Genomic DNA, 27,015 nt, shown 5'->3' with positions numbered 1-27,015 from the left:
TTTATTCATTTTGTCTGTGGGGTCAGTACTGGGGTTCTAACCCAGGGCTTAGACACGGTTCCTTAACTTCTTCACTCCAGGCTGGTACACTACCACTTCTTTTTGCTGGCTAATTGGAGATAAGAGTCTTGGAGATAAGACTTTCCTCCCCTGGTGGCTTCAAACCTAGATCCTCAGACTCCCGAGTTGATAGGATTACAGGCATGAGTCACAGGCAACTCGCTCCATGCTGCAATCTTTACCTATAGATTAGGAGTGCTTGTATCTCTTTCACTCAAACACAGCCGGTCTATTGTCTAGCGGCTAAATACATCTGCTCTGATATGGTGTAAAAAAAATCATCTTCCCATTGAGCTTTTTAGGAAGATAGAAATTTGGAAAACTACCTCATATATCCATATGATCCACCTAAAAATTAAAAAAAAAATTTAAACATGAAAACTAATTTGAAGAATGATATTGTGTGTGTTAGAACTTATAACAAGAAAGCATTTAGTTTCATACCAACCTCATTGTCCATCCATAGCTCTTTTAAAACAGAAGTCATTTCTACAAAATCTTGTCAACCTGTCATGAAATGTAAAGGCTCATAAGAGCTATCAAAATTTTGGTTTTATTTATTCTTTATAGCAGAAGGAAAACCAATGGCTGCTTGGCGAGTCAGACATAAATGAGTTATACAGGCCACTGACATGGCGGACCAAACTTTATAACAACCACATTTACCGCTGTCAGGCCAGGGGCTTCAGTGGCGCCAGCTGTAATTATGGCTGATCACCTCTAATTCAGAGCTGCCTGCCTTGATAAAGGTGTCACTGGAAGCCACCATGGCATCAGCATCAATTGAGGATGTCAAGCTGGAGGGCAGCCTGCTGGAGAAAGCTCTTCCTGGCCCCAGCTCTGGGGTCATGCAATCTGTTGGGCAAATCTCGCTTGTTCATTCTTTATTCTCTGTACATTGATGGTTCCTTAAGCTATGGTTTAGATTCCAAGGCACTTGGATGAATAGCTCTGATCCTTAGCAGCAGATCTTTTCATAAAGCCTAGTGCTTTCCTCAAAACCAGAATGAAGAAGTCAAGCTCCTCTCTGCTTCGAAGAAATGCAAGCACATGAATGCTTGCATTGCTTACCTGACACACTGGCCACAAATGTGATTAGAGTTAATAGACTGTAGCAAAAACTGTGATCATTACTGGTGAGAGGGAGGGTAGCGTGAGTGTGGGGGTTGGAATTGCAGCCTCATGCTTTCCTTCTGCTTTTGTGGTATGGAAAAAAAAATGTGGACAGCAAACTTCTCATTTTCTGAAAAATTACTTTTTTTTAAGGAGTTGCAAAAGGCTAGGGGAAATAGAAAAGTGAGAGACAGTAGGGCTAAAGAAGTGGTGATATTAAATAAGATGCCAGCAGCTCGTGCTGGTTATCCTAGCTACTCAGGAGGCTGAGATCTGAGGATTTGGGCTCAAAGCTAGGTCTGGCAGAAAAATATGTGAGACTCTATCTGCAATTAACCAGGAAAAAAAATGCAGAAGTGGAGGTGTGGCTCAAGTGCACACGCGTGTGTGTGCACGCACACGCACAGACACACACACACATCAGAAGAGTTAACGCTGATCAAGATGCATTGTACTCATAAATTGACATGTTGAATTGAAACCCTTTTGTGCAACTACTTAGAGATAAATTAAAAATGATATTTAAAAAGCGATGCTAACAAAGTAGCTAATGTCCCGTGTGTGCCAGGCAGCTGGTGGGGAGGGTAATTTGAGGGGTAGAATTTAACAATCAAAAAAAAAAATCCGTAGCATTTATGAAGGATTATGTCTAACTGCCCACCCCCACTGCTTTTCTTTGCTCTGCAATTAAGGAGATACAGGAACTATGTGTTCTCCTTGGACCTTTGGACCCTGATAGACAGTCACACCCCAATCAGCATCCCTGCAACAAGTCCAGGAAGAGAGAGCCTGTCTTTTATTCTGGAGAAGGGACATGTGTTTACTCCTGTCCTTTTGGAGAGGTAACCTGAGTCCAGAGCCAAATGCCAGCCTCCAAAAGACAAGGTTCCTTTTTTGCTTGAGTGCAGTGAAGAGCTACCAGTGCAGGCCAGGGGCGAGTGCCACGGATTTCACAGTTCTCGATGTCTGCAGACATAAATGCATGTTTGGACCAGAAGTGGTTTTGTCCTTGCTAACAGGCAGGTCATATGGGAGAACTCTCTGGAGGGGAGATGGTTGGCATCCCACAACAGAAAATCCCATTCTGCTCCAGGAAAAGAAAAAAAGGGCCTTGGGCAATGGAAACCCTGTCACCTGGTTCTGAGCTCAACCTTGCCAAGCCTGGTAACTGGAGTTGGTTTTTCCTACTTCAGCTCTTCCAACCTGCTCTCCCTCCCTGCTTCCTGTTTCCTAGTGCATCTTCATTGTTAGTTCCCTTTCTTAAATGCAGAGCACTTCATAAAAACAAGCTCCCTACGCCCTTCACACACACCATCAGGACCACTCCATCCCGAACTACAGGGTCCCTCTGTGAGGTCTCAGATGGCAACTGCTGGGCCATCCTGAAGCAGGAGTGTTTCCTACTCTGTTTACCCGTTTCTAAGGGCAATTACACCAAGAAGGCTCCCAGAGCCTGGAACTCAGCCTGGGGGTGTTTTGGTTACATTGAAGTTTTTGCTTCAGTTCTGCCAGATTTAAATGGTGACTTCACCAGCACCGAGCTAAAAAGGAGAAGGGAGGGGAGAAGGGGGTGGGAGAAGGGTGAGCCTAGAGAGAGAGAGAGAGAGAGAGAGAGAGAGAGAGAGAGAGAGAGAGAGAGAGAGAGAGAGAGAGAGAGAGCGCTAGAGGGAGAGAGCCAGAGCTAGGCGCTAAAGAAGGGCCAGCACATTACATCATTGTTGGCCTGGAATCAAATGGGAAGGATATGACTCACTCAAGCTAGTTAAGCTTTGGCTCAAATTCTACACACACTCATTCCAGAGCTCTCATGTTCTGCACCTCAGGAGGGAATTCAGCCTCAGTGATGTCCATGAGGTTTGTTTTTAATTTTATTTTCTTTTTCTTGATTTTAGAGATTTTTCCCCCACCCCTACTGCTTTCTGTTCTTGAGCCTTCATCATCCTCCTCTTCCTTTTTCTCCCCCTTCTCGCCTCTCTGCCCGTCTTTGTTTCTCCACTTCTTCCTTCTTGTCTTTCCCGACCCCCTCCGCTCCTCTTGCTCTGAACAGGCATTTCTTTTCACGTGGATCAGAGGATTTTGTTCTAGTGTAGAGACTTGAATGAGTTGAACAGAGGCCAGACTAGGCAAAAAAAAAAGGGGGGGGGGGGAACAAAATGCCAAGCAAACCAAAGCCACGAAAGAGAGAGAGAGACAGAGAGACAGAGAGACAGAGACAGAGAAGGAGGGAGGCACAAAAAAAAAGCAAAACGAGAAAGACCAAACTCCAGGGAAGTTTCTTTGCTGCGATGTCGCTCCTAATCGGAGGAGACAGGGAGAGAGTTAAAATGCAGGGACCAATCGCTTGAATGGTGATGTAATGCAAGAACCACTGGGTAGTTAAGTAATGTGAGAGCCCGGGGGTCAGGGTTGCAAAGCATTTACCTGCTCTCAAGGGGTTTTCAGTTTATTATCAATTGCAGTGACTGTAACAGGCTTCAGACTGCAATTTCTAATTATTCACAGACGACCCCCTCTTTCTATCTTTTATTATTAAAAGTAAGACTATAAGAGTATATTTAAAAAAAAGGATATCATCATAGCTGTGTATTGCTCTCCAACAGGATATATATTCTGTCTCCTGTCACTCTTTCCTCCCTTCCTACCTTAAATAGCTCCAAAAACAATGTCTTCGTAAAAGATAGGAATGATAGTGGGTGGGTGTTGGGGGCTTTATGAATGTAGTTGCAGAATTGCAACTGCCTGGAAAACTTTCATGTTTTGTCTGGAGGAGGAAAAGTTCATGATTGTGCTACTCCATTTATTAAGAATTGATACTGTATATTTTTAAAGGAATACACCATGATTCCCCAAAGTAGCTCCAGCCTCTCAGTTATTCTTTCAGCTAAGGTTTCTGTGAATGTGCATTTGCCTGAGAACTGTAACTTTTTGCCACTTCACATGACAGTGTACTTGATTCAGTACTTTCTTGAAGACTTGGTTAATGTGCTGTGGCAAGTGGAATTTTTTCTTGATTACTTTGTCTTAAAAACAGCTAGTTAATATTTGGGAGTACACAGTGGAGGGGCAAAAATGTTCAGACCACTTTAAGGAAACTTTTATGTTTTAAAAGTATCACATTTCTGTATCCATAAAATAGATTTTGTATTGGGATACACAACCTGAATGTGGTGTTTTGGCAAACAATTTGGCAATAATTATTGCAAGCCAAAGCCCTCCACAAAAGGAAGCAGTAAGCCCAGAATGCCCTGACTCTGGGTGTTGCAGAAATTTTCCTAGACTTAGTCTTGGTTCTCAGATAGTTGGATGCATAGTGAAGCATGGGACACACCGCAGAGAGAGGTTTTTATGTCATATAATTAATGAATCTTCTAAAAGGGTCTAATCATGAATTTCTAATGGATGTTCTCCCTTCCCTTCTTTTTTGGGCAGAGGGGAAAGGAGAATAAAGGGGGTAAAGTATTTATGAGGAGGTGGGGGGTGGCAAAATGTGGTGGAAAAGGAGACTCCAGAGAGCTTAATTCTGAGCTTGGCCTTGACTGAGACCAAAACTTCAACTTTCAGAGCTACACTTTGAAACCATGGAGAGAAAAGAGGGGACAGCAAGCCCCTCCCCATACTGAAACCGTCCTAGACAATCTCTGACGTCCCTTCTCTAAAAAGCTCTGTGTTTGTGCCCATGCTTCATTTAAAAAAAATGCTAAAAGGTATTTGGCATGGCATTTCAGGGAAAGAGTTTAAATCCAAGTCTAATTCATTCCTTAAAGAAATGCAAGAGGAAGGATAAAGTGGGACTTATCTTTTCCTACTTTGAAGGGTTTTGGTTTCTGCTTTTCACTTTTAGGCATGAAGATTCCCCGTGCGGGAAATTCTTAGTGTCAAATACTATAGGCGAAGAGCCCTCAGTGAGACATAATTACCTAGATGAATCTATCCAAAGGATGGAGGAGCCAGCGCCAAGCCCCAATGGCTCATACCCATAGTCCTAACTACTCAGGGAGCTGAGGTCTGAAGATTACAACTCAAAGCCAGCCCCAGCAAGAAAGTCTATGAAACTTGAGATTCTCCAATTAAACACCAATAAATAAAAAAAAAAAGCCCGAAATGGATCAGTGGTTCAATTAGTAGTGCACCAGCTTTCAGTGAAACAGCTAGAGGACAGCTCCCAGGCCTTGAGTTCAAGCTTCAGTGTGGCATAAAACACAAAGTGATAGATGAGACAAAGGAAAATGTACCTGTGGGATACACTTTTGACAGGTTTCTGAACATCCTTCAGATTCATAAAATGATACCAGATTGCCAGTGATGTCTGAGCTTGGGTAGCTCACATGGCACAGAGCAGTATTCATAATGCATTTATTCCTCCAGGGAGTGCGTGACACCTTGACATATTTCTATAATTTAAAAAAAAAAAACCTCAAGTTGTTTTGGTTTGTTTTTTTTTTTGTTTTGTTGTTTTTACTGTGGTTGAATTTTGTTTGTCTGTTGCCACCCTAGGGATGGAACCCAGCGTCTCATACATACTAGGCTCTAAACACTAAAGAGAGGGGTAGCAACTTTTTAAATGAAATGAAGACTAATCTGTAAGATCTTGAAAGCCAAAATTGCACTTAAACATTAGATAATTTTCCGGGGGGGGGAAATCTTTCTATTTTTTAGCCAAATTCCAATGTAGCAGTCTTTTGTACAAAGATTTTATCTATTAGTGGTTTCATGGCAAAGCATGTGTATATGTATTTAGGGGCAGGTAAGTGTCAGAATTCTGCCAATCCACAAAGAGAGAACTTCACAAAGTAAAAAGCAAAACAAAACCCAACCTAGGGTAAAGGTTATTAGTCATTATGCACAGCTTGGTGGATGCCAAGTGTATGCTCAGAATTCTTCAGGCATGAGTGCTTATTTTAGAGCATTACCATTCGTGCTGACTTGAAGGAGAGCTGTTCATCCATACTCAGAAATGCCCTGCTTGGGATAGGTAGAGAGACAGGCAAGGGATGCTAGTTGATCTTTTCCTCTGTGCCAGCAGCTGTGATGCTAGGTGGCGCTTCAGTTACCTTGATTTGTCATGGGTCCTCAGGGCAACCTAAATGGGCAGAAACCAGTAATGCCACTGTGTGATGACTATTATGTTTGCTTTGGGGATTTTTGTTGTGATTGTTGTTCGTGAATCAAAAAGTCTATTCAAAGAGTGATAGACTCATAGTTGAAGGCATCATTTTGGAGAGATCTCTTGTACCCCTTGCTCAATTTCTCCCAGTGATAACATCTTAGAACTCCATGGTATAGAACCACTCAAGATATGGGCATGGATACAACCAACTGCCCATGCTTAGCTCTTCCCAGTTCTGCTTGCACTGGCTTGTATGTTTGTGTTGTTTTCATCCAGTGAAAGCTTAGAATCACACTTGCCAGCTCACTGTAAGTCTTATTTGTAATCTGTGGCAAACATCCACCATCAGAACTGGTAAGAGACTCTGAGGCTGGGCCTGTTCATGGCACTCTGCAGATGGCCACTTGTAGGATTCTGGTGACACCATCCTTGTTTTCCATTCTCTTGGGGGCAGGTGGTCAGTGGCAGCTGTAACTTCTGTCAGCAGGTAAAGGAGGAGGAAGGGCCTTGGTGATACTCCAAAAGAGATGTCCGTTTCTGCCTTTGTCTTACAGGCTTAGCATAAACACAATGCTGGAGTTCATGGCTACAGATTGCCATAAGTCATTGCTGAGCTTGGCACTCTTCCTCTTCACCATTCCCTGATTTTCTTGTAGGAAACATGTGTGGCAAGAAGGAAGGGGATGATATGAGGGAGACAGGCTTCTACTGATAGGTGTGATTCTCCTGCAAAGATCATTGCCTTTATAGTTAAAAAGACTGGGGTTCAAATCATCTTCAACTGATTAGCTGTGTGACTTTGGCAAGCCATTCAACCTCTCTAGGCTATAGTTCCTATCATATCTGTAAAATCACCAGACCTACCTCATGGAGCATGGGTGGGGAGAGATGCATATAGTGAGAACACAGGGAGGAAACAGGGGGATGGCAATATAGGGCTCCCTTGATGTCAGTCATGGCTGTAGGGGCTGCCTTCCTGGACTGTAAGTGGAATTTTCCTTTTTCCTGGTATCTCTCAGTCCTCTTCTTCCTCCATCTTCTGTGATGCCTTCTTCTTATTCTGGCAATCAAGTAGGTTTTAAATCCCATCAAATGCTAGCCATGAAAGAGAAGAAAGGCAATTCTGGTTAAAGTGAGGTGAGGATTCTCACCAACAAAATCTGCCAAATTTCCTGTCACCTAAATGAAGGGTAGGGCCCAGGACTAAGTAGCATAGGAAAATGACCTAAGAATCCCCTTTCATGCTTATCCAGGAATTTCTTTTTTCTTTTTTTTTTTTTTTTGCCAGTCCTGGACCTTGGACTCAGGGCCTGAGCACTGTCCCTGGCTTCCTTTTGCTCAAGGCTAGCACTCTGCCACTTGAGCCACAGCGCCACTTCTGGCCATTTTCTATATATGTGGTGCTGGGGAATCAAACCCAGGGCTTCATGTATATGAGACAAGCGCTTTTGCCACTAGGCCATATTCCCAGTCCCTTATCCAGGAATTTCTAAATGAGAAGATGTAGTGAATTAATTCAGCTGTGAGAACCAGATTTGAGTCTTCTGTTAACTAAAAGAAGTTTGCTTGTATTGAAGCAGCTGTGTATGACAATACATTTGTAGTTGGGTGTGGCCACCTTTGAAACTTGTGACCATCATTCATGAATCTTCTCTGGTGGCAATTTTTTTTTCATTTCCAAATGGCAAGTGAAAAATAGCTGTGATGGCAAAATCGTTGGAATTATATGTCAGTGGGTTCAAACCATGCATTAAGAGGCCAAACTGGAATGTCCCAATGTGTGCTTGGACGGGGTCCTGAGTATCTCAAGTTGCAAAATTAAAATTTTGTTATTTTTTACTTAGTGGCTGGTGGTGTAGTGCAGTAATAGAACATATGCTTAGAATCCATGAGGCCCTGGATTCGATCCCCAACACACACACACACACACACACACACACACACACACACACACACACACACACACGATTTTACTTTTTTTTTTTTCCAGTCCTAGGGCGTGGACTCAGGGCCTGAGCAATGTACCTGGCTTCTTTTTGCTCAAGGCTAGCACTCTGCCCCTTGAGCCACAGCGCCACTTCTGGCCTTTTCTATATATGTGGTGCTGAGAAATTGACCCCAGGGCTTCATGTATACAAGGCAAGCACTCTTGCCACTAGGCCATATATCCCAGCCCAAACTAGATTTTATATAGTAAACTTTGTCAGTAAAATCAGGTTAACAGTAAGGGTCTGAAATGAGCATAGTCTTGAGAATGAGCCTTGTCATGGGCCTGACAGAAAACAAGGTGAACAATTCTGGACCTTACTGTAGATGTAGCAGTAAGAGAAGTGCTGATGGCTCACGTCTATCATTCTAGCTACTCTGGAGGCTCAGATCTGAGGATCACAGCTCAAAGCCAGCGTGGGCAGGAAATTCTATGAGATGCTTGGCTCCAATTAACCACCTAAAAAGCTGGAATTAGAGCTGTGGCTCAAGTGGTAGAACACTAATGTTGAGCAAAAAAGTTCAAGAAGAGAGCCTAGGCCCTGAATTTAAGCCCCAGGACCACACACACACACACACACACACACACACACACACACACACACACACACACCAGCATTCACTGTAGCAGCTGGGGATGGTAAAACTAGTTTGCCTTCTGCTCTTTCCTTGTGGTTCTCAGGGTCCTTTACTGGCTTACAGAAAGACAAGTATACAGCTAGCTACCTGAGTGGTGGTCATAGAGCAGGGATGTAGGGAATAACCAAAAGGAGGAAGGAAATTTGAAGAAATTGGCAGATGTGAACCAGTCCAGTAAAAATTCTGTGGCCCAAATTTCACTGTATGACTTTTGTGCAGATTTTGCTAGTCTGCTTGAAATGTATGCTGTAAAACTGATGATTTCAGGAGTGTGTGTTTCATAGATTTTCATTGCAACTAGAGAGGTTCTTTGTAGAGTTAGATTCTTGAAAACTGAGATTGACTTAGCACTCCAAAGTCCCCCACATGGTACACGAACACGTTATTACAAAACCATACATCTTTCTGCATGTACATCCATGACAGGAGAGCTTATTTGATGACCTGTGAGATGATGTTGTACCCAAGAATTAAACAATGTTTCTTATCATCATGGAGAGCAAGAGAGTAGTTATGAAATAACCAATGGCCCTTCTAGCTACCAACAAAACTTCCTTTTTCTTCTCCTGATATTCCTAATTGAATTCTACTTTGTAATTTATTTTATTTTTCATTTGAATGATTGAAATGGAACTGATGTATTCAAACAAGTAAAGCCTGAGGGGGAGCACTAATGTGGCTCCAAATGAATGCCAAGGTATCCATTAATGCATATAACTCAGTCACTCAACTGAACTGATTACTGTGTAATCCATGATGCTTCCTGTGAGTTACCAAGTTTTAGGAGCCTGTGAACTTTTTTTTTTTAATCAAAAGGATTAAAGTCCAGTTGGGTTGGACCTATATACTAACATGGCAGCAAGACCAACTGGCTCTACCACTGTGAGCCTTTATCACTGAGAAAGGAAGGTCTTTAGAACAAGCTCTTTGGCAAAGGCGAAGTCTCCTTTTTCATCATTAATATGATTCAATGAATTGTGCTCTGTAAATAGATTTGCAATCAGACAGATCTAGAGTCTTAAGTCTAGCTTTACCCATTTGTTGATTCTATTGTTTTTGACAATCCACTGAAAGTTTCTTTGCCTCAATAACCTTATCTATGAAATGGAATCGACATAATGACTATAATGCATTGAATGTAGTAAGTGCTCAGTAAATATTCCCTGACTAATAAAAGAAACTGGCTTTTTGGGGAAGTCTGGTGATAAAATATTTTAAGCATCAATAATGTAGAGAGAAATTCTATCACTTAGCATTTTACTCTTTAATGAGGCCATGTGCAGCTAGGGAGACAAAGAGAAAAATCATACCACATGATCTCCATTGATTAGAAGATGAAGTTTAGTTAACATCTCGCTTTCAAGTAGTTATTTCAGCACCAAGAAGAGATGAGTCTTTTATCATTTTTAGTTAAGCAGTAGTCTATTTTTTTAAATTTGTATTTGTATTTGTCTTCTTTAGTTTCCGTCTTGGGGCTTGAACTCCAGGCCTGGGTAATATAGTTTCTTTTGCTCGATGCTAGTCCCTACCACTTGAGCCAAGCTCTACTTTTGGCTTTCTTTGATAGTTTATTGGAGATAAGAATCTCATGAAAATTCCTGCCTGGGCTGCCTTCAAACCTCAATCTTCAGATCTCAGCCTCCTGTGTAGTTAGGTTTGCTGACACCCAGCTCTCTTACCCCCACCCCACCCCCTCTGTATATGTAGCAGAAAGTAGTTTTACTTTTGCACCTCCCTCTTCTTATTTATCATACTAGCTCAGTCAGCTCAACAGGACTTTATAAGAAAGGGCTGATCCATTTCATTCCTCTGAAATTAATCATAATAACAGCAATTAAAATAACTCCATTTAGGATAAATGTAGATGTAAATTGCTCTCACCTTGCATTTTCCCTTTTAGTTTGCTCTCACTATATCCACCCTTATATGGATAAGGCAGTGGCCTCCGTCTACCCAGATTCTTTTTCTGAATCAGTCCTTGCCTCAGCTCCATTCATGGCTGCTCTCTGCCATTTCCTTCCTCCAAGGGCAAAGAGGAAGCTGGCCTGTACAGGTCACAAGGAACATCACTTGACTTGGATTTTTGCTCTTATCATCTGAAACTTCCTTAGTAATAGAATAATCATTTCATAATTAACTGCTAAGGTAGGAAACTTGGAGATAGCTCACCCCAACCCACTAAATTTAGAGATTCAAAAACAGGTGTGAAGATCATTTTCTGAAATCATAAAGCCATGTGGCAGCAAGTCTAGGACCAATATCTAAGGCAGTAAAGAGCACACTTTCATTCTGCCAGGTCAATCTACTTCTGGTTCCAGGAACTCCATCTCTTTGTTCAAACTAATGTTTCTCAGTTATCTTTTGAGTCTTGTGGATGAAGGGAAGGACAGGAAACAAAGAAGGACTTAGATGCCTTAGGGCACAGAAGAGTGACCCTCAGGGCCCTTGAGGATGGCTACATTTCCAGAAGCTGGTTATCCTTCAGGAACCTGGCTGAGCAGAGATCCATTGTCTCATGTGAAAAGGAAGACAAGATGGCTTGCCTTTTGCCTGGAACCATGAGCTCTCTGGAGTCAAGTTAGTAGATGTAGTGTACTGTCTCTGGTCCCAGAAGTCATGGACCACAAATGAGATGGGAAAGCTGGAAGGTTCAGGCTATTGCTGTCTCCTAGCATTCCCTTCACCTCACTTCTCTCTGTGTAAGTGAGCCTAGGCCAAACCAAGTGCATGTCTGAGAAGGACAGAGCTCGGGAGCTACCCAACTCCAGCGCGTACAACTTGCAGAATGTGACCTCTGGGATCTGAGTTATGTTGAGCTATTTCCTCCTTCCCTCTCCCCACTTGGGGAATAATTTGAATCACAATGTCCAAACAGTCCAGCTTTGCACATCAAGCCCAGACTCACTCGTACAATTCTTTGCATCCTTTCTCATAGAGGTGGTTTTCAGCTGTCTCTGATATCCCCTAGTATGCTGGAGAAGCATGTTTCCTAGTGTTTTGTCAGATGCTGCACATCCAGTGAGCCATCATCTGCCATCATCGAGCTGCCTGGCATTCAGCTTCCATGGAATGTCCCAAAGCTGTAAGGTGTAGAATGAACGACAGTGACTCTTGACCTTGCAAGAATGCTTCAAATGAACATTGGTTAAGTGCTTGGAAAGTGAAGGTGGCAAATAATGCTCACTTGCTATTTGTAAATCACAGTAAAGTGAGCATGACCCTTTGTTCAACTAGTTATCCATCTCTCTCTTTCCTCCCCAACCCATTTGGTTTTTGCTTCCCAATGGAGACAAAGCCTCTTTAGGGCGACCTGGACAGTGTTCTGTAGGATTTCTTCCACAAGGAAAAAAAATGGATCATAAGGAAAAGTAAAAGCGCTATTAGCTGAACACTAGCAAATGAAATGGTTTTCTGTGAGGTAGCGTGGTTCCGAAATGTTTTAGATGTGAGCAACAGCAGTGACAAGCTTTTAATATTACAACCCAGTGTACTCATGTGGGTATGTTTTCATCAATCTATACAGTTGGCACTCTGTGTCCATGTTCTGCAACCATGGAGTCAAGCAATCTGGGATTGAAATATTTGGGAGAAAAATCCTTCTGAACTGAAAATGTTCAGTTTGATTTTTCTGGCTATTGTTACCTATACAATACAGTGCACCAATTATTTATATAGTATTGCATTGTGTTAAGTAATGTAAGTTATATAGAGATGATTTAAAGTATATGGGGGAATTATCCCGGTACCAGTAGCTCATGCCTCTAATTCTAGCTACTCAAGAGGCTGGGATCTGAGGATCCCAGTTTGAAGCCAGCCTGGACAAATAAATCCATGTGACTCTTATGTCCAATTAACCAGCAAAAAGCAGCAAGTGGAGCTGTGGCTTAAGTGATAGAGTGCTCACCTTGAGTGAAAAAACTAATGGACAATAAATACCCAGGCCCTGAGTTCAAGCCTACATGCAGGCATAACAAAGACAAAAAACAAAGTATATGGGGAAATTGTGTAAGTTATATGCAAATACTGTGCCATTTCATATAAGGAACTTGAGCATTTATGGATTTGGGGACAGGTGGGAGGGATATCCTGAATCCAATTCCCAGAGTATGTCAAGGGTCGACTGAGTCATGTGTGTGCCTGTAGTTTTTGTTAACTAATACTGAGTCTTTACTTACTATGTATAGTATTTTGTGGGTATCTTCTATTCATTTTTTCTGAAATGCTGGTGATGTTAAATGAAACTGTTCTCATTAATTTCTTAATCAGCTGCTCACTGATGAATTAATTGTGCACTGACTTTGAAAATACTGGTAGAGTAGAAAGTTCACTGCAGTGCTGGGCAAGCATCAGAGGATCTGGCTTGAATCTCAGGCTCCGTTTCAACTTCCAGGATCTCCATACCCTCTTATACAATTAAGATACTTGTCTTCCAATCAAGTCTACTTTAGAGTACTTTAAATATTCCTTTTAAAACCTTAGTGTGAGACACAGAGCCCCAACTTGAGAAGCTTGCCCACACTGCCACCCAGAAATACTTGGAACACATGCAAGCAAATATTACTGGATTAGAAGTTGTATTCAATTTTAAGTTCAGGCATATTGGTGATTATTTTCATTTCTATGCAATAGGTTTATCTAATGAGATGCATCAGGTTTTATGTGTCATTGATTTTGGGATGGGAACTTTTGTTGCATATCTCTAGAATCAAAGGGCATTCTAAGCCACTGGCTCATTCTCCTTTCCTGCTTCAGCTTCACAGTTTTGTTTGGCCACAGGGGAAAGGCCTCCTCAGGGAACGTTTATGTACCATCTCCATAGATGTAGGAAAAGGCAGATCTGTGAGGTCATTCCGCTCTTTTCTTGCTTCCTACATTTAGCAGATTCTTGATTTTTTTTTTAGCACAGCACAAATCATTTGGCTTACAGCTGGTAAAACACAATTTTCTGGTTCTCAGAAAGAAAAGCTTTTCAGACTTATTTTAAAAAGAGAGAAAGAGAAAAAAAAACTCAGAAGACTCCTTGAACATCAAATAGCTCTTACAAAACACCATTTTGATGAGTTAAGTGTAAATGAATCAGAAACATACGGATTAAATTTCCCTTGAAAGACACATGGGTTTAAAAATTAAGGGGGAGAAAGTGCTTGGAAAGATGGATTTCAGGTTTGTGCCAAACCTCAAAATGTTTGAAAAATGGTTTGAGACATTTTTACTGAACACAAAATGCCACAGAGTGCCCTCATCCCCAGACATAATAGTGAATCTTTTTTGACAACAATTATATGACAAGAAGAGAAGCCCTTGGGGCATAGCCATTTTCTCAGTTCTCCTTTAACCCACTCCCCACTACACCCCTCAAAAAAACACATTATAGGGCTAAGAGAACTGTCTGATTGACAAACTAAAGTTTCAAGTCAGGCAATTACCAGAAAATAGGCCTACAACTAAAAAGTACTTGAAACCCATCCCCCTCCCATACAACCCAACCTCAATTATACCATTTTCTAAGTGGAATAATTTACTCTAGGGGTACGCAGTGTTGGATATATTTTATTCATTGGTGTCTAGATCCATGTATGGTTGTCCTAGTTATTTGTCTGACATTCTAATGCCAGCTTCTTTGGAGAAGAAGAAAACTCCCTTGAAAGTAGATGGGACAAGAATATCTATTAAAATAACTGCAGCATAGAATTGCTGTGTATTATGGAAGCAGGGTTTTGAGATGAGGTTTTTTAACTTTGTAGGAATAGGCTTGGAAGCCATAATTCTGTTATAGCTTCTGTTATAGCTTCTCTGCCATATTATAACTTCTCCACATACTGGAATTCTTCCTGGCAAGAGGAAACTCAGGAGCAACACATTAGGACCCAGTGACTAATTATCTCATGAGTGCTGGGCATCGTGTGTATTAAGTCGCTTCCAATTAGTTTTTACTAGCTTCTCCGGACAAAAGCAGGCTGACACTTTTACAGCCTCATTTTTTCATATACAAAAGCAGAGAAGGAATGGGTTTTGAGTGAGCTGCACACAGTAAGCCAGAGAGATCCCTCAGGTCCCGAGAGCTAGGTGACATTACTTGCTATGGGAAGTTACCTTGTTTTGTAGCTTTGTTTCAGCTTCATGTCTATGCCAGGATGACCAAGGTTTGCTTGGCTGCTTCCTTCCTTCCTTCCTTCCTTCCTTCCTTCCTTCCTTCCTTCCTTCCTTCCTTCCTTCCTTCCTTCCTTCCTTCCTTTCTTCTTTCTTTCATTTTCTTTGAAAGGGTGCATTCACTGACTGCCAGTATTGGCTTAGAATCTAGGAGACAGCAATGTCCTTTATCAAAAATGTTCATGTCAGGGCTGGGGATATGGCCTAGTGGCAAGAGAGCTTGCCTCGTATACATGAGGCCCTGGGTTCAATTCCCCAGCACCACATATACAGGAAGTGGCACTGTGGCTCAAGTGGCAGAGTGCTAGCCTTGAGCAAAAGGAAGCCAGGGATAGTGCTCAGGCCCTGAGTCCAAGGCCCAGGACTGGCAAAAAAAAAAAAAAATGTTCATGTCAGTGTAGACACACACACACACACACACACACACACACACACACACACACACACACACACACACAGCATCTTTAAATCTCCATGCTGCAAGTCATGGGAAAATGTATTTTGTTTTGTCGGGACAGCATGCACCTTACTGTAAGGAACCAAAATAAATTGTTGCAAAGAAGTATGGTAAAAGGAATAAAAGTCAAATGAAACACAGAAAGCCATTTTGGGTCCTTTCTATGAAGATAGGACATGTAGGAGTGGTTATTGGTGTACTACCCACCCCTTTCTTCTGAGGTTTACCTATCTTAGGCTTACTGAGCTCAAGAGAAGAGATAAAGGAAAACCAGAGACATTCAAGGGAAAAGTCAGTTATATTAACGTTCTGTCTTGGAAAAGGCTTCAAAATCAGAAAGAGTTGGGCACAATTCGGGGTTCAGTTTCTTTTTACCATGTCCAAAAGCAGCTCTATGCAGAACAATAGGGCAAAAAGAAAGGGCTCCTTTGATTTTGAAACATGTAATTTCACTACTCCAGGGCACCAAGGGCCTTCCTCTTCTTACCCCAGATGTCTCTCTCCTTTATATCCCATGAATCTCTAGCTTTAAAAAGATTTGGAAAAAATCATACTTAGTGAAGTGAGCCAGACCCAAATAAACATCAACTCTGTGGTTTCCCTCATTGATAATAATTAGTACAGATCTAGGATAGTCCTAGCAGAATATCACAATAGCTCAATAGCTAGTACATATGAACACATAAGATGATGCTAAGTGAAATGAACTCCACATTATGGAAATAAGTGGTTTATCATTGTTGTTGTTATGTTCAATGTACCATGTGAAATTATGCCATTTTCTTTTGTCTTTCTTCCCCATGGTTTTACCCCTGATGTCACTGTTACTGATTCTGGTAGCCTGGGTATTGTATATATGTTTATTGGAAGTAGGGATGGGAAAGGGAACATCAACATGGAGAGACAAGGGTAAAAGGTGAACCAATGCAACAGTAACACTTACAAAACTATATGCTATAAGCCAACTGTACAACTTTGGGGGGGAGAGGGGAAGGTGGGAAAAATGAGGGAGGAGGTAACAAGTTTGATAAGAAATATACACACTGCCTTATGAATGAAACTGTAGCACCTCTGTACATCACTTTGATCATAAATAAATCAATTTAAAAAATAAAATAAAATAAATTCCAGGAAAAAAAAGAACCACAGTCATGCAGTACAGCTTGTCAGATAGTTTGCTAAAGTTGCAACTAAGCCACCTACCTTAAATACTGGAGGAGCTTACTTGCTTGCTTTCTCTTTCTTTCTTTCTTTCTTTCTTTCTTTCTTTCTTTCTTTCTTTCTTTCTTTCTTTCTTTCTTTCTCTCTCTCTCTCCTTCTCTCCCTCCCTTCCTCCTTTTTCTTCTCTCCATCCCTCTCTCCCTTCCTTTCTTCCTTCTGTGCTAGTATTGAGGCTTGAACTCAAGGCATGATACTCTCGCTTGGTTCTGTTTTGCTCCAGATTGCTGTTCTACCACTTGAGCCCCAATTCATCTTTTTCTTTATGCTGGCTAATTGGAGATAAGCATTTCATGGGCTTTTTGTACCTGGATTGGCTTTGACCCTTGATCCTCAGATCTTAGCCTCCTGAGTAGGATTACAGGTGTAAGCTATTAGCAGCTAGCTGGAGTTTTCTAAGTATACGATGTTCCCAATTTGCCATGTGGGATGGGTCACCTGAAGGAGATGCCCATCAGTCAGTTTCTGTTGCTAGATGGGGTTATTATCACCCCCCAAAAGCTGTTTTCATCTCACATTAAGCTATGAATGATCGGAGTCATTTATTATCTTCTCAGCATTTGTCAACAAACCTTATGACCTGCCATACATAGACAGTTCACTGTGCTTGGAGCCTCTGCCAACACACACACACACACACACACACACACACACACACACACACACAGAGTGGGAGAAGAGCATGCACGTTCACAGAACGCAGGGCAATCTTCTCATGTTTCCTGGAACAATTCATGTGTCTCTTCTAGGATCTATGCCTTGGAATTTGGTGGTATTAGCTATCACTTTGGGGGTGTCTCTCATTACACCCTGCAGAGACTTCCATGCCCTTTTTGTTTCCCTTAACAGATGGGGAATTTTTTAGGATACAGATGATCTTTTATTTATGATACATTCTCAACACAGTTCCTGAAACAAGACTAAAAGTATGTGTGTGTGTGTGTGTGTCTGTGTGTATTTAAAATATTTTTGTCATGTGTCATTTGGATCACATTCTTGTTGAAGATATTAAAAAAAAATGGATGAGACATAGACTGCTCCATGTAGGCTCTGTGGTACCTCTCCTCTCTGGGTCCTTGAAGAAAACATTAGAAGTAACATGCAGTAAAGTTTGTGCTAGAAGGGCTCCCTGGTGAGTCCCTGTGTTCTCCCCTAACCTGTGTTTATCTGGATGGCCTTATTTATATCTATTTCCTTTTGTTAAAAATAGTAGCTTAAAAAAGCAAATTTACCACACACAGATGATGCTTTTGACTCTGGCCTGAGTTTTTCAGAGTGAAGATGCAGCTCTGTGTGGGGTTCCAGCCAGATGCTCATTTTCTGAGTCATCTGACTTCCAAGTTTTCACCTTTTTAGGAGTATAATTAAGATAGGTTCCCAGGTATTAAAAAAAATAAAGAAAAAAAACAACACTGTGAGTAAAGCAGACAGTCTATAGGCTTGGACCCATATATGGAGGTTTGTGGGCACCTGCCCAGATGGAGAACAGCATTAAGAGCTATTCAAAACCTACTGAAATGTCAACACACTTTTGAAAAGGGTCCATTAGGGATGCAAATGTGTAGCTCCCTGATTATGATAAGCACTGGAAAGAAAACAGTGAAACCCATTAGGAGGTTTTGAGAACTGAGTTTTGAACGGTGGGGAAGACAAGTCTAGTTTCTACTAGGGCTGGGCCTCATTTCTCACCTCCTCTGCTTTCTGAACCAACAATTCTAATGGTTTAAATGGCCCTAAGAATTCCTCCTATTTTGGATAAAGCCAATTAGTCATTTGTAACAGGGCTGATGAAGTTCCATCCATGTCAGATAAAATTCATTTTAATAAAATCCATTCTCTGGATTACAAACTGTGACTTGCTTCTGTAAAGGGTCGAGCGAGAAGACTCACTCAAATTTTAAAGTGTTTAGGTTTCTTTTGGCAATGGTTTTTCTTATTTTAAAAAAGTTAATTCTAATTTAAAGTCTATCATTCTTTCTCCATAATCTCCTGCATATCAATTTACATTGGAGATATATTTCACAAGCATTTAGGGATTTTCCATAAAAAAAATTACCTAATCAGGACACCTTCAATTCTGAGTTGTTTATATATGATGTCAACTGATATTCATCATAATGAATAAATTGGAGTTTAATTTTTGTATAATCATTCTAAATGCTAAAAAGAAGTCATGGATATTTTCCCCTCTTCTATGATCTGGAGAAAATGTTATCAATTTTGAGGATGTCATAAAACAAAATATTTAAAGTATGTTTCAAATAATAAAAGCAAATTATTTAACTTAATAAAGATGTGGAATTCATTTGTGAAGCCAAAAACTGACTCTGGACCCATTACCCAAGGAATTTGCCAGAAATTTGCATCACTTTCTCATGTACATACTGCTTTGTCACTCTTCAGTCCATTCTATATTAAGAAAATGAACCAGGGCTGGGGATATGGCCTAGTGGCAAGAGTGCTTGCCTCCTATACATGAGGCCCTGGGTTCAATTCCCCAGCACCACATATACAAAAAATGGCCAGAAGTGGCGCTGTGGCTCAAGTGGCAGAGTGCTAGCTTTGAGCCAAAGGAAGCCAGAGACAGTGCTCAGGCCCTGAGTCCAAGACCCAGGACTGGCAAAAAAAAAAAAAAAAGAAGAAGAAAATGAACCCTCTCAGCTTCTCTAGACTTCTGAGCCTTGACTTTACTTACTTTGTTTTGGAAAGAGAGAGAGAGAAAGAGAGAGAAAGAGAGAGAGAGAAAAGAAAGAAAGAAAGAAAAAAGAAAGAAAGAAAGAGGAAGGAAGAAGAGAGAAAGGAAGTAAGAAAGGAAGAGAGAAAGAGAGGATAGGAAGGAAGAAGGAGGAAATCTTTTTATATTTTTTTAGTGTCCTTCCTTATAAGGAAAGTCATTTATGGCCTCCATTATCACTAGTCCCTCAATTAATTTTTTTTCAAATTTTTATTATCAAACTGATGTACAGAGAGGTTACAGTTTCATACGTTAGGCATTGGATACATTTCTTGTACTGTTTGTTACCTTGTCCCTCATACCCCCCTCCCTCCTCCCCCTTTCCCTTTCCCCTTGAGGTGTTCAGTTCACTTACACCAAACAGTTTTGCAAGTATTGCTTTTGTGGTTGTTTGTCTTTTTTTACCCTGTGTCCCTTAATTAAATTTTAATCAAGAGGTTTACTTGGCTCATGTATTTGACGATTGGTAAGTTGATATAAAAGTTATGTTTTTTTGAAAAGAAAGCCAGCAAAACTAAAACATTTAAATATCGTAAGAATAGTTGACTGCTTCAGCATTAACCTAAAGCAAAAATCTTAAGAGTCTTGGAATAAATAATTGAATTTGGCATTTTCCTTCTATGCTTGTCCAGAGAAATAGCCTCAGACTTCAGATAGGCAGACATCTCTATTACCCATACATAGATATATTCCAGTGTTCATTTATGCTGGATTAATCCTCTTAACTTCTAAAAACCTTTCCAGCTATGTTAATGACATTTTCCTCCCTCCTGCATCTAAATAAGCAATATACTAAAAGGAAAAGAAAAGCACAGATTTTCCCAGTGGGCAAAAGAAATCAGATTGAGTTATCACTCACAGTCAAAAGATACATAGGGTTGAGTCTAAGGCAAGAGACAGACACTAAATAATAACATCTTTAGTTATTATAAGAAATAGATGAAGGGAAAGCACAGAGGTTTGTGATCTTCTAAAGCAGAAACACCTCTAATTTTGGAATCAAAGAAAATTTCAAGACAGTAATACTTAAACATGGTCTTAGCGTATGGATAACAAGTTGGTCAACAATAGAGCAAATAGCTGGGCATTCCAGGAAACGTCACAGGGTATAGGAAAGAACCTGGGACATTCTAGGGAATCAGTGAAAGCCAGGTTGAGTAGAAATATCAAGCCAGGTGGGAAGTAGAACTACATCCATCCATGAGGTATCACATTAAAGAATGTTTGCATAAAGAATCCTAAGTGCTAAGGAAAGCAATAGTAGAATTTTGAGCAGAGAAATGCCATGACTAGATCTTCTGTTGTAAAAGTCATGCTGGTTGCAATGAATTTGAATGAAAAGGAGAATACTAGAGGCAGAAACTGCTGGATGATAGGTCATCCACAGTGCTCAACACAGGCATGAGGAAATGTTATATTTACTCTTTAGCATGTAGCTCAGGTAGTATCTAATACATAGTGATGAAAAGGTTTTTCCTGGTAGCCCACAGACTTGGAAGATCTTTGTCATTCTTAAAATGTTCAGTCTAGATCTGGTCCCAAGCACCATCACACTGAAAAGACACATTGCTTATTTGAGTGCCTGTCCTGTCTCTCTTTAAATATGTCACTAAGCTTTAACAACAAAGGACTTATAACAGAGTGAAACTTTAATTTCACACTCATTAGAAGGAGGATTGCTCATAGCTTAGAGGAAGCTATCTACTCTTCTAGCCCTCTGGATTTCTGTGTTCACCCTCCTTGGCTAAGTGTTACCTAAACTCAGGGATCATGAGAGATTCAAGGAGGGAAAAATGTTCAAGAACCACCAGTGAAGAATTATTCACCCATTCATTGGAACTCTCTTGGTAACTGATGTATTCTTTCTCTGAAGTAAATACTTCCAGATCTTTCCTAAGTCAGTTTACCCACTCTGGATCCTGTCTATATATGTTTTAACTTAAGATGACTGAAGACTAAGGGTTGTTGGCTCAGTTACATTATTTTATATGTGAAGCTACAGAAACTCAGAGGCACTGAGGACACAGCCCTGGACCACCAGGAAAAGGATTTTCCTTGGTGGCAGGCACCCTTATGAGGGTGTTTAGATTCAGAGCCACCTGGAAACAGCTGTTACTTTGCTCTATTGTTTTTATGGTCTTCAGGTTGACAGACATCCTAGGAAAGTTTAAATCAACCATTTTGTTCTGGCCAGAGACTTAGTGACAGGGCGGGGGTGGGGGGTGGTAAGGAGAAACTAAGCTCTCATCACAAACCACCAAAGGGATTTCTTGGGGAGCAGTCACTCCCTGTGGGCAAGTAGAATGTGGTGCAAGCTCACATTCAAGTGTGCTGTCTGTCTGTCACTTCCTATTTCTATTTCTATTAAGGATTTATTCTCTGTAGCTAAAATTGACATTTACTTTGCCTGTAACCCCACCACAAATTAAAATCAGATTTGAAGTCCGTCGGGGAAGCTGTTTATTAAACTGTACGAAGACATCTGAAATGATACCACGTTACATTTTACATGTGAAACCCCAAATACCACATTTGTTTGGGGGTAGAAATAGGACTGTAGGGAATAATTTGGGGAACTGAGTGAGTTGTCCTCCTTGGCAAAATGTGAGGCCACCAGGGTAGGAGAAGGTATCTTAGAAGAAAGAGACACTTTGTAAACCTCTGACACAGAGTAAACCTCTGGCTTTTAACTCTTCATTTAAGCAGGAGGGGGGAAAATGGTTTTCTTAGGATGAACTTAAAGAAAAACAAGCCCTTTAAAATGTCATGTCTTTAAAGAAAAGACATAATTTCAATTGCTTATTTTTTAACTTTTTAAAAACTATTATTTTAAAGGTGATATTCAGAGGGGTTATAGTTATATAAGTCAGGTAATGAGTGCATTCCTTTTTGGACAATGTCTCCCCTTCCCTTACTCTTTCCCAGTTTTTCCCTCTAAAGATCTCAATTATATTCATGAATTCTTAGAGAAAAAAGTTGGAAGAAATATGGAAATAAGACCAATTTACATGCTGGCTCCAGCAGCTTATGCCTATAATGCTAGCTATTCGGAAGGCAGCGATCTGGGGATTACAGTTCAAAACTAACCCAGGTAGGAAAATCCATGAGATACTTATCTCCAATTAAATACCAAAAAGCCAGATGTGGTGCTATGGTTCAAATGGTTAGAGTGTTAATCTTGAGCAGGAAAAACTAAGGAACAGCACTCAGGCCCAGAGTTCAGGCTCCGGTACCAACAACAAACAAAATCAAATCCACAAAAAATGTAAACTTCTGTTGCAAGGTTCGACCAGTTTAATGTAGGCAAAATTGTGCCTGGGACCGAAAGTTTTTTATCACTCTTGTCTGAGATATCACACCACAGACAGCACAGGAGGTTGCTCACTGTCCCTGGCTTGTTTGCTTGTGTCCAGTCCATCCATGAATAATTTGGGAAAATAAATGAAACAGAACAAAAGGAAAAAATAAAACACAAAGCCTGACTGAAGGGCCCTTTGAGCTTCTTGGATGTGAAGTGCAAACGAAATGCCAAGCATCATTATTATGAACTTTATTGCTACCATTTTACTAAGTGTTTCAGATTAATATCAATTTAGCTTCATGATAGTGCTCTTGCAAAGCAGGAGAACTTGAAAAGTAGCTCAGGGAAGATTGCTCAAGGGAGAGTCCAGTTTCCTAGAAACTCTGCCCTGCCCCCATATCCCTTGCTTAAGTCAGCACTAAACAAGCTGTGGGGGGCTGGCTATCTGAACCGTGCTGTAAGTTACCAAGGCCCATATAGAGACTCCTGTGGTGGGGAGAAAAGTGGGCCTCAGTGGGAGGGTGCTAGGGAGTGTGAAACCCTAAGTGGGGGCAGGGAAGATTATAAAATAAAGTGTCTGTCATGGATATGTCCTGAGGGGACAGCTGGAGGGAAATGAGACACTGTAGGACAAAGTACTCTCACTAAGTCATCCAACAAACCTCTATGGAGCTCCACTCATTGCCAAGCACAGTGCTTTCTGATACTGTTAGTCGAGCAAGAAGAGAGATGAAGCTAGGCAACAGTGGCTCACACCTGTAATCCTAGCTACTCAGGAGGTTGAGATCTGAGGATCTGGGTTTGAAGTAAGCCAGGGCAGAAAAATGTTTGAGATTCTTATCTCCAATTAATCGGCAACACTATGATCATGGAAGTTTGGCTGAAGTGGTATATTGTCAGCCTTGTAGAAAAAGCTAGGCAAGATCCTGAGGCTCTGAGTTCAAGCCCCAGTCTTGACAGTAACTAATTAAAGAGACATGGGCACATTGTGTGAGAGTACAAAGCACAGACAAGCCTGGCCTGGGGAAATCAGTGTAAGATTCCCAGAGAAGAGGACAGTGGACACACTGGGCCTTGCAATAATTGAGACGACACCCAATACCTCAGCGAAATTGAGTGTGTCTTCTGTTCCCTCCCTCTAAATATGGAACAATATAGCATTACTTTGTATTTTCTAAAGTAGACAAGTCCTTTCTTGCATAGAACTATATTGATCAGTCTCTGAGGATGCAGAATATTCTCTCAAATCACCCTCACAATATGCCTGCCATCTAGTTGTCACACCCATATTGCTTTTGCTGACCGGAAAGTTGAGGGTCTACGTGGTTTTTGGTCTGTGGCGAAACCAGCAGGCAGCTCCAAACCTGTGCTTTGTCAGCCACATGAGGCTGCTTTATTCAATTTACCAGTCAATGATGGCAGCTGGCATTATCTCTACCACTGCTGTCAGCCATTCTGACTCAGTGAGTAAAAATAATAGACCCAATTTAGGACTCACAAGTCTCTTAGTTTTCTTCTCCTCCTCCCTACAATCCAGCCAGACAACGATCAATCTGTTTTTGTCAGAGCCTAAATAAGAGGAAATTCCAAAACCTCAGCCAATTTTCTTGCTTTACACTACTGGGTCTTCAGGGATATCTTCTAACTTAAGGACTATATACTGCTGCTGATTTCCTATTATTGTTATTTTACTTGGATGGGTTTGAAAGTCATCTGTGACCATTTTATGAATCTAGAAATTTGAAGATGATCGTTACAACATCTCCTAGCATTCTCTCCCATTGGCCAAAGCACTTTTTTTGTGTGTATGTGGCTGTTACCAGTTGAGAAACTCCCAAGTATTCTGTGCCTCATACATTGATGCTCCGGTCACACCTCCACTTCCAGCATTTTTGCTGGTTAATTGGGATAAGATCTCATGGACTTTTCTACCCAGAGTGGCTTTGATATGGGATCTCCAGGTATCAGTCTCCTGAGTAGATAGGATTACAGAAATGAGCCATCACTGCCCATTGGTTAAAATTCTTAATCTCATTCTTTTCCTTTTGGTCCTCTTTTCTTTCTAGTCTTCTGTTATTTTGCTGTGCATTTCTGGAAACTTCTCCAAGTTCTCTATACCTTTCTCTGTAGCGGTCAGCCCTGGCCTGGCAAGGATATCTCATACTCATCCAATGGATTATTTGACTGAGCCACTGTTGAGTTAGATCTTGCAGCCCTCTGTCAGGACATAATAGTGAGGTGTTTGTTGAGCCAGGAACCAGTGTCTCTTTCTACCTCTTTGTCTTTGGAGAAAAAAAAGCTCCTCTTGACTCTGTTCTTACATTCTGATTAAAAACAGAACTTGGGTGAGGTTTGAGGACTCACACCTGGAATCCTAGCTACTCTGGAGGCTGAGATGTAGAAGATGGCTGTGTAAAACCAAGCACAAAAGTCTGAGAGATTCCATCTCCAAACTAACCAGCAAAAAGCAGGGCTAGAGGTATAGTCAAAGTGGTAGAATGCCGGCACAGCATGTAAGCCAAGAAAAAGTGAGGTGCTAAGTTCAAACTCCAGTACTGTCAAAAGTAAATAAATAAAATGTTGAATAGCCAGCTTTTAGCAGCTTGGAGTTGAACAGTCCCTATTGGGGGGAGGGGGTTGTCATAAATTAGGACTTATTCCAGGAGACAAGCCCAGTGTCAAGATTCAAAACAAGGTTAGATTAAAGGCTACCTAATCAGGAGTCTTGCACAAAGAACAGGCTGAGTAAAGGCTGCTGGATGGTCCCAGACTCTCTCCCAGAGATTTTCAGTTTTCAATGGAATCTCTTGTAGCAGGAGTTTCTGTCATTCAGCCACAAAAATTGAGTTGTAAATTTGAAATATAGGAATAGGGGACTGTGCCGGGTGTGGACTCCATCACAAATTACTTAATTAAAATATGATGACTGACAAGCTGAAAGACCAGAACTGCTGACTTAGAGCTTGGTGTGGGGGTGGGAGCCCACCGTGCTGTCTGTAAGCACAGGGCACAAGCTCTCTTGCTGCTTAGAATATCCATGCAAGGTGGGGGGTGGGAGAGTGAGTTTTTCATGAATTATTCATTTGTGGTGATGAATGCAGGCAGCAATATCATGTAAATGACAAGGCTTATAACCAGAGGATCACTTTGTCCTTATGGAGCAAGGAGGAAGAATTCTACCTAGAGATGTGTCTTCATAAAGATATATGTCTTTTTTTCCTAACCAGTCACATGTGCATCATTGATTAGAGACATGTTCAAAATCATCTTTTATTTTATGTCTTTTGATCTGCATTTACTTGCCTTTTCTAAGTGTAACATTATGAATAATCAATGTAACTGAGACGTTATTAGCTGCTTGAAAAGCTATCTCTCTCCATGTCTGCATGTCTGACCCATAGCTCAAGCCAAACTGTTCAGACATTTACATTTATGGTCTCTTTTTTAAGATCTTTTAAAAAGAGCTTTAGCTCTTTACTGGAAAAAAATCAGATATTGAAAATGGATTTTTTTTTCTGATGAGTACATCAGAAACTAATTTAGCCATGGTTTTGGTTAACTTAAATGAATCAGGCTGACTGCAGGACTAAGTCAGATTAATAGTGCAGAAATCAGTCATTAAAGAAGCCAAGAGGAAAAAAAGAGATTGATTTAATAGTCTTAACAGAATGACCATAAATTCAGATCTCCCTTTCTATTACTCCTCCTTTGGCTTAAAACACTTGAAAGCTCTAGTAAATATATTTTCTGCCTGAGTAGATGCAGCATATATGCTATAAAACCACGTGAAGGCCCCAGCAGGATACAGATCTTTTAGCTGTATTATGTTTTATTACTATCACTGGCTTTCTTGCAGCCAGGCTTTTATTTAAAGAGAAAGACAGTATGTTTTTCAAGACATCAAACAGTACATGTATACAATAAAGGTATAAGTAGTACAAAATTGATGGTTAATGAAGGAGGTCCAAGCCGGGTTTTTGGTGACTTAAGCCTGCAATCCTAGCTATTCGGGAGGTTGAGATCTGAGGATCATGATTGAAGCTAGCCCAGGCAGAAAAGTCCATGTGACTCCAATTAACCAGCAAAAAGCTGGAAGTAGAGGAATAGCTAAAGTGGTAGAGTATCATCCTTGAGCCATAAAGCTAAAGGACAGCACCCAGGCCCTGAGTTCAAGCCCTAACACCAACACAAAAAATAAAATCAAATAGGCCCAAATTTACTTGTGTGGTAAATTTAACAACAGATACCCA

At 40.9% G+C, this 27,015-nt stretch overlaps 1 protein-coding gene across 3 annotated transcripts in view; it reads left to right on the top strand.

The window, feature by feature from the left end:
• Creb5 (cAMP responsive element binding protein 5) overlaps nt 1–27,015 on the top strand; it is a 433,433-nt gene that overhangs the window by 285,028 nt on the left and 121,390 nt on the right. Inside the window, exon 1 of one of the 3 annotated variants that reach the window (XM_048339618.1) lies at nt 2,989–3,027. The exons of the other annotated variants lie outside the window; for them this stretch is intronic. Within the exon in view, the coding sequence (XP_048195575.1) occupies nt 3,017–3,027 (11 nt within the window). The 5' untranslated portion in view covers nt 2,989–3,016. Of the gene's footprint in view, nt 1–2,988; nt 3,028–27,015 lie in introns of those variants that run through there. 3 annotated transcript variants of the gene reach the window in all.

The sequence above is a fragment of the Perognathus longimembris genome, chromosome 2 (genome assembly GCF_023159225.1).
Source record: "Perognathus longimembris pacificus isolate PPM17 chromosome 2, ASM2315922v1, whole genome shotgun sequence".
NCBI classification, from domain to species: domain Eukaryota; kingdom Metazoa; phylum Chordata; class Mammalia; order Rodentia; family Heteromyidae; genus Perognathus; species Perognathus longimembris.
The sequence above is the reverse complement of the archived record's forward strand: the minus strand, read 5'-3'. Positions and strand labels throughout refer to the sequence as shown.